General features: G+C 40.2%; 1 protein-coding gene across 1 annotated transcript in view; it reads right to left on the reverse strand.

The window, feature by feature from the left end:
- Nucleotides 1-204: 204 nt before the first annotated feature.
- DAW1 (dynein assembly factor with WDR repeat domains 1) overlaps nucleotides 205-8,032 on the reverse strand; it is a 78,092-nt gene continuing 70,264 nt past the window's right edge. The window contains exons 12-13 of the mRNA XM_011984957.1: nucleotides 2,980-3,142; nucleotides 205-615 (exon numbers count right to left, since the gene is read on the reverse strand). Coding sequence (XP_011840347.1) covers nucleotides 581-615; nucleotides 2,980-3,142 — 198 coding nt within the window. The 3' untranslated portion in view covers nucleotides 205-580. The remainder of the gene's footprint in view (nucleotides 616-2,979; nucleotides 3,143-8,032) is intronic.

The raw sequence follows: 8,032 nt of genomic DNA on the forward strand, positions 1-8,032 counted from the left end.
GTGAGCCACGGCACCTGGCCCCACCCAGATTTTCAAATGCAATAGTCTGAATATTCTGTTTAACTTTTCCTTAGAAATAAACCTGCCAACATTTTTTTCAATGTATCAATACAGAACAGAAGATATTTGCTATTAAATAAGATCCACATTATTTCAATTACTTCACCCTAAAAACATACATCATAAATACAGATGTACAAGGAATTTCCTCCAAATACTTTATTCAACAGAAACTATAACAATCGGCTTCAAAGTAAAATCCAGGAGACACGTTGTTAAGTTACTCCGGTTTCCTTTTTCAGTATCATAATGCTTTTAAAAAACAAACACAACGGAAATAACTGGTGGCATTAGCCAAACATTACGCTGTGTCCTGCCATCTCCATCAAATAATAATATTGGAGTGGCACAACTTTGTCATGTTTAATGGTCATATCCGTGAAATAAAGGACAGTTGTATAAATAGTTGACTTGTAGAAAAAGAGAAAGTGTAAGAAACATTAAAAGAGCTGCTGTCTGTGAAGTTCCAGCTCTGGATTACCATTGCTAGCAAGGTTGCTCACTGACCAGCTTCCTTCAGTCAACGCCATATCCTACAGGTATTATCCTTGCTGCCTAATAAAACAGATTTCACAGAGTTATTTTTTTCTTCATTTCATTCACCTCATTCTCTCTTTCTACAAGTTGACCTTTTCTGGGCCATCGGTAATTAGCAATGTGCTAAATGGACTAGGTTCTCCGCACCTAGCTGCAGAGTCTCTGAGCAGCTCAGGCACCTTTGAAGTAGTGATTTTTTTTTTTTTCCCCCCACGATACCAGCTAGTTGTAAATTAAGCAGGTACACATCCTGCTTACTTACACTGGCAAGATTCATGGCTTCTTAGAATGGGAGAGAACTTGGGAATGCAGCCACCTCAGCCATCCCCTCTGCCGTCCCCTCAAACATCACCACCCAGTGGAAATACAGTAACTTTGAATATCTCCAGGTTTGGGTGATAAGCTTAGGAGGAGGCAGGACATACCACCATTCAAAATTTTAGGGGAGTTTTCTCATTATCAGTGGGCACTACTGGTTTTCTCACCTTCAGGGACTAGGCACATAACATCAGTATAAGAAGTGTGAGTGCCTTAGGAACTAGGAAAGCCTATAAAAACCGTATCTCACAAAACGACACTTCATGTTTTAAAAAATGTAAAGACCATGCCAGCTACTTTTCTGCCATTTTCTTTGTGAATCTAAACCCAGCCTCAGGCAGCCCACTACAAAATGCCTGCAGTTAATCACACTGGCGTCCGCTCGAAAAATAGAGTAGACTCTTTCAAATAAAGTGATTGCTCTATCGATGGCAAGAGAGAAGTGTCACCCCATTCTAATAAGCTCTGTTGTCTAGTGAGCCAACGTTAAGCACTTTGGTGCTTTGGGATACACTAAATTACTCAGTGGCATCTTAGAAGCACTCAGGAATGTATGTGCCGGCACCAAAGCAAGGCACAACAACAAAATTTCTTTTGCTAAACCCTCCAGGGTCCTCTGTGAAAACTAGTTGAGAGAAGAGGTACTGCAGAGCCAGCCTCACATGAGGCCATGTGGACTAGGAAAGGCTGGTCTTCCTTCTTTCTCACTCCCTGCAGGAGCGCCCTGTGCCCTCCATCATAGCCCCTCACCTCTTTTCTCATCAAGGAGGAGGATTTGATATTGTGTTGACAACAAAAATCTACGGCTTATTTTCCCAGTGTTTTCGAAGTACCTACATTTTAGTTAACACTTGAAAATCATAAGCCTGAAGATTCTGAAGATCATAAGCCCTGTGATTTTGGAAACTGTCCATGATTAAGTAGACTGGGAAGGCATTTTAGGTGGTAAGGGGAGATAATTCTCAGCACCCCTGAAGTTACCTGACTAGGAAACCACCTAATTAGCCAATATGTAAAGCCAACCTTGGGCCTGTGGCATTTAACTTATTAGACCAGTAATTTTTAAATTTGCTCAACACAATGAGAATCACTGGTACTTAGGCAGATCCGGTCGTCCATGCTCACTTAGGGCACCCAACTCCACACCACTGTGGCACCCATTCCCTGCCAAGGCCTCCCCTCGAGCCACTGCACTAACATGATACCATCATCTTGTCATTTTTCTCCCCCTTCCACAATCTAAGCTACCCTGTTCTTATGAAAAGTTGCTAATATTATTAATTCACCATAAACTGTTAAATGGTTAATACATGTTCTTTTCCCCCCAAACATTAGTGCTTTAGCAGGGGAGAAAAAAACTCTGCTCAAAGAATAAATCTCTAATGGGCTGTAAAGCCAACTAGGGAGAATTTTGATCCTGACTTGTTTTGGTTACTAACACTTACTGCCATAAACTGAATTTTTTTCTTGAGACAGGGTCTTACTCTATCACCCAGACTGGAGTACAGTGGCATGATCATAGATCATCGAAGCCTCCAACTCCTTGGCTCAAGTGCTCCTCCAGCCTCAGCCTCCTGAGCAGCTGGGACTACAGGTGCATGCCACCATGCCCAGCTAATGCTCTATTTTTTGTAGAGGCAGGGTCTCACTATATTGCCCAGGCTGGCCTCAAGCATTCTTTCTGCCTCAGCCTCTCAAAGCACTGACACTGCTGGCATGAGCCAATGCGCCTGGCTGACTAAATATCAACCATTCAATTGATACACAACACCTGGGAAAATTTAGTAACCAGTAAGGTTACTAAATCTAGATAAATTATTACCTTATCTAGAGCAAATAAAATTCAAAGTTCACAAAGCCTTACTATAGTCAATGGCAGAGCTCACTCCTGCAGGTCCTCATAAAACTAAAATTAAATAATGAAAATATGAGGGCAGGCCAAGATGAGCTAGTGACTGTAGAAAAGAGGTAAGGAATGGGGATGAACTCCTGTTAGTATTCAGCTTGGAACCTCTAACAGCCAATCAAGAAAAAATGAGTCTATGGTGTTGATGTCTTCCATACCTGTAATGACTATGTTGCCTTTATAGTTGAAAGTACATGAAAAGATTTCATCAGTGTGCCCCTCAAGAACCTGGAGGCACTGGCCAGTCTGAGCATCCCAGATTCTAGCCGTTTTGTCAGAGCTGCCAGTTAGAAGACGGTTCCCTTGAGGGTTGAAAGAAATCTGCAAAAAAGAAAGTAAAATGATCACAGCTTTGTGTAATGGTTCCAAACACATTTCTTATCAGCAAAAAGAGGACATTACTAAGCACATGTCACCTTCCTAGTCTGGTATTTATTCTTGCATAGAACAATTTCTTCATGATGGAAAAAAAATATTGCAGGGATTAATACATGGAAATTAAAATCCAGAGAGAAAATTTAATTGCCTACTCCACACATTTTTAAGCATAAAGACCAAAGCATCCATATAATTTGAGTATTCCCCACCCAGCTTCTTTCCAAAGATGCACGATGCCCTTCTCCATGCAAAGATGCAGGGCCCTGGTGTGGATGAACACACGAGTCAGGATCCTTCATAGCCAAACCCTGGTGTCGTCTTTGTGGTCAAAAGCACACAGATCCAGGCTGGGGGCGGTGGCTCAGGCCTGTAATCCTAGCACTTTGGGAGGCTGAGTCAGGTGGATCACCTGAGGTCAGGAGTTCAAGACTGCCTGACCAACATGGCGAAACCCCATCTCTACTTAAAACACAAAAATTAGCCAGGTGTGGTGGCGCACACCTATAATTCCAGCTACTGGGGAGGCTGAGGCAGGAGAATCGCTTGAACCCGGGAGGTCGAGGTTGCAGTGAGCCGAGATCATGCCACTGCACTCTAGTCTGGGCGCCAGAGCAAGACTCCATCTCAAAAAAAGAATAATAATAAATAAAAATAATAATAATAATAAATTAAAATAAATTTTTAAAAAAAGCACACAGATCCTTCTCTAATCTGTGCCACAGAATAAGTGAATGTTAGAACCTACAAGAAAGGAAGTTCTCATCTGCTGCCACCCCAAGTATAGCATTTTCCATAAATAACCTTCTGTGCCTCCCATGTGCCAGGTGTGGCCAGTTGGTATCTGAGTGACCATCAGAGGAACCTGTTAGTCCTGCATTCCTTTGGGCAGAAGATAAGGGCAGGAGAGCTGAGAGCACAGCATGGGGCAGAGTTCCAGGGTCTAGATGGAGCCTTCAGAAACCTAAAATCATCAAGCTGATATTTTACAAAGCAGGAACACAGCTGATCTCAGACAGGGAACCAAGGGATTGGGCTGAGCTGGGAGGTGACAGCCACCAAGTCCTAGTCTACTCTACGAAGTTCTGATGACACATCTGAACTTCAGATCACTGACTAGGTGGGCTTGCTCTGTGAATGATCTTTTGGGGGAAGTTTATACAAATCCTAAGATACAGCTTTGTAGTTTCAAAGTGGATAATTTTATATTTTAGTTGTTACGTATTTCCAGGAACTACTTCCTCAATTGCATCTAACTTACAGAACACTTCACACTTGCTGTACAGCATATTTTTTGCACAACATAAACTTATGTGTTTATTGGAACCAGGAAAAGCACTTTACACACTCCTTAAATTGCTGTATTAAGTATTTTCAGCTAACTAAATCTTTTGCTGAGAGTGGAAGAGAATGTTGCTCCATACTTTTTAAGAGGTTTTAGAAATCATTATTACGCTAAATTTGAGGGCATAGTTAAAAATAAAGTCTTTAGGTGAGTGATTTCTAGGAAAAAAAAATGAGACAATTGAACAAATTTTAGTACTTCAGTTCCAGTAGACCTATTCATAATGAGCATGCGCTTTTTGCTTTTTTAATTCGAGATAGGGTCTTGCTTTGTCACCCAGGCTGGAATGCAGTGGTGCAATCACATCTCACTACAGCCTTGACCTCCTGGGCTCAAGCGATCCTCCTGCCTCAACCTCCAGAGTAGGTGGGACTACAGGTGTGTGACACCATGAACAGCTGACTTTTTTTGGTTTTTTGTAGAGATGTGGTATCCTTACGTTGCCCAGGTTGGTCTTGAACTCCTAGCCTCAAGCAATCTTCTCACCTCTTCTTCTCAAAGTGCTGGGATTATAGGTATAAGGCACTGCACCCACGCCCTGCTCTTTATTTTTTGAAAGTAAATAAACTCCTCCAAATGAGAAAGTAACTCACCTTTGAAATTTCACCTTCATGGCCTTCCAGTTTGGCAATGCATTTTCTTGTGGCAGCACTGAAAATTCTTGCTGTTCCTTTTTGAGAGGGGTGGGGATATATATAAATTCATCTTAAATACAGAACTTCGGATAAAAGACCCTGCATTGTATAAATATCTATCCCCCTGACACACAAGCTCTGTGCTAAGTTCATCTTCTTGCCAGTGGTGAGAGCCGGATACTTAATACTCTAAATGCCTGCTGGTGCCACTGCAGGAGAGGGCGAGAGGGAGCTCCCCTGTAGCCCTGAGCTTATCAGAAGAAATAATGTATTCCAAGGTAGAAAAGAGAGCAAGAAACAGGAATCCAGAAAGAAAAACCTTTAAGAGAAAAAGAGGAATTAGAGCAAGTTTCAAGAGGCAGGTGATGAAATAAGCAGCAAGACCAGCATGATACACTAGGTGTGAGTCTGAGTTTCTGCAAGGTGCACAAGGAACATCCCAAGAGGAAGCATCAGCCGCTACTCAACAGGGAAAAAACAGGCTTCAAAAACCCTTTTCCACAGAAAAACCTAATCGAACACTTTGTTTCTGCTCTGCCTCCAGCGGCCAAAAGTGCCAAGCCTATAGTAGCCATTCAATAAATAGCTGTAGGATGGATGGGTGGGTGGATGGATGGATGGATGGATGGATGGATGGATGGATGGATGGATGATGGATGGATGGATGGATGGATGGATGGATGGATGGATGATGGATGGATGGATGGATGGATGATGGATGGATGATGGATGGATGGATAGATGGATGGATGGATGATGGATGGATGGACGGATGGATGGATGGATGGATGGATGAATGGATGATGGACAGATGATGGATGGATGGGTGGATGGATGGATGTGGATGGATGGATGGATGGATGGATGGATGGATGGATGGATGGATGATGGATGGATGGAGAAATGGATGGAGTAAGTACTATGGACATTTCCTTATAAGTAAAGGATGAATAAGTTAAATAAATAAGTATTGAAAAAGAAAAACATGAGTAGTAAAATTTTTGTTAGAAGAAAAGTAATAATTTGCCTTGCCAGATGAAGATTGCTTTTTTAAATCTCTAATTATAGCTTTACATAGTAGTAAAATATAGCAAGGATACAAAATTGTAGGTACTTGATTTGCATCCAGAGAAAAGTAAAATATTGTAATAAATTTTTTACTTGCCTTTCTGACAATGTCAACTTCATGAGAAAGTACAAAAATGATAAAACTTGCCGTTTTAGAATTAATGTAATTTAAAAACGTATAACTTGAAATTCAGTTGGACATTTCAAAAGCCTCAAAGGGAAGTGACCAATTTGGTTTCAGAGTCAATAACAAGAAAGAGAATGTCCTGCATAAATCTACACCTTAAATTTTATAAAACTATATTTCTAAACTTCAGAAAACTCAGAAATAATATGGCCTGAAACACTGTAATTTTTTTACAGATAGGGATACAACTATCTGGTTTTTTGAAAGTAAATAAACTCCTCCAAATGAGAAAGCAAAGCAGCCTTCAGAATAATTCAGCCTTCAGAATAATTCCAATGAAGGTCACTGGAACCAGCCTTCAGAATAATTCCAATGAAGAAGAAAAAGCAGATAGATAGATAGACAGATAGATAGATACATATATAGATGTTGCTGCACAGGTAACTATTAGATGAGATCTAAATTTTAAGAAGGGAATTAGGAGCAAAGACCAGAGATAAATAAAAAAAGATCATTCTAAACATCAAGACTTCCCAGAAAGACTTCTCATTCCTAGAATGAGAAGAAGTTTACAAAGCATGCAAAAGGGAAAAAAAAAAAAAAAGATATTTTCAAAGCAATGTTTTATCAAACAAGGGAAGAATAGAATCACGGCCAGAGCAAATACCAGATTATAGAGAAAATAAAACTAGAATTGGCTTGATTTTATTCTCATTCACCCTAAGAATCCTGATTCTTTAATTCTACCTTTTTTATCCCCCCTTAGTGTGAACCAACTTCTAACATTCCATGCAGTCAAACATTCCATGTAATCTAGCATTCTATATAAGATACGAGTATGATGTTACATATTGTCTGCCTCTCCCTTCACAATGTAACTCCATGAAGGCAGGGATCCCTATCTCTTTTGTTCACTCAAATATCCCATATTCCTAAAACAATTCTGGCACAAAGTAGATATTTTGATACATATCGTTGAGTAAATTATTGCTATCAATAATGATATTTAAAATGAGAGGGGTGGATTAATTACACTTAAGATATGGTTATTAAAAGCCAGGATCTATGAGAAGATTAAAAAAAGTAAATAGTTATTTAAAAAAATAAAATTCTTCAGCCTCAGGACATTTACATTCTAGGGTATAAGGAAGACTTATATGTATGAGCAAGGGATCACCTTTGAAAAGTCCTAGCGAGTAAGACAGCAAGCATGCAAATGTAATTTTGAAGGAGACAATGAAATACTGTGTAATTACAATAAATCACCAATAAAATTCTACACCTGATTATAACATAAAGGATATGTGACTGCTTAAAAGTATGTTAGTCACAAGGTGTTCCCATTTTTGCCAGAATTTTTGTATCCAAAACTTTCCTTGCAGCCATAAAAAAGAATGAGTTCATGTCCTTTGCAGAGACATGGATGAAGCTGGAAGCCATTATTCTCAGCAGACTAACGCAGGAACAGAAAACCAAACACTGCATGTTCTCACTCATAAGTGGTAGGTGAATAATGAGAACACATGGACACAGGGAGGGGAACATCACACACCAGGGTCTGTCTGGGGGTAGGGGCAAGAGGAGAAAGGGGAGAGAAAGCATTAGGACAAATACCTAATGTATGCAGGACTTAAAACCTAGGATTGATAGGTGCAGCAAAC

Source organism: Mandrillus leucophaeus, unplaced genomic scaffold (genome assembly GCF_000951045.1).
Source record: "Mandrillus leucophaeus isolate KB7577 unplaced genomic scaffold, Mleu.le_1.0 Scaffold277, whole genome shotgun sequence".
NCBI classification, from domain to species: Eukaryota; Metazoa; Chordata; class Mammalia; order Primates; family Cercopithecidae; genus Mandrillus; species Mandrillus leucophaeus.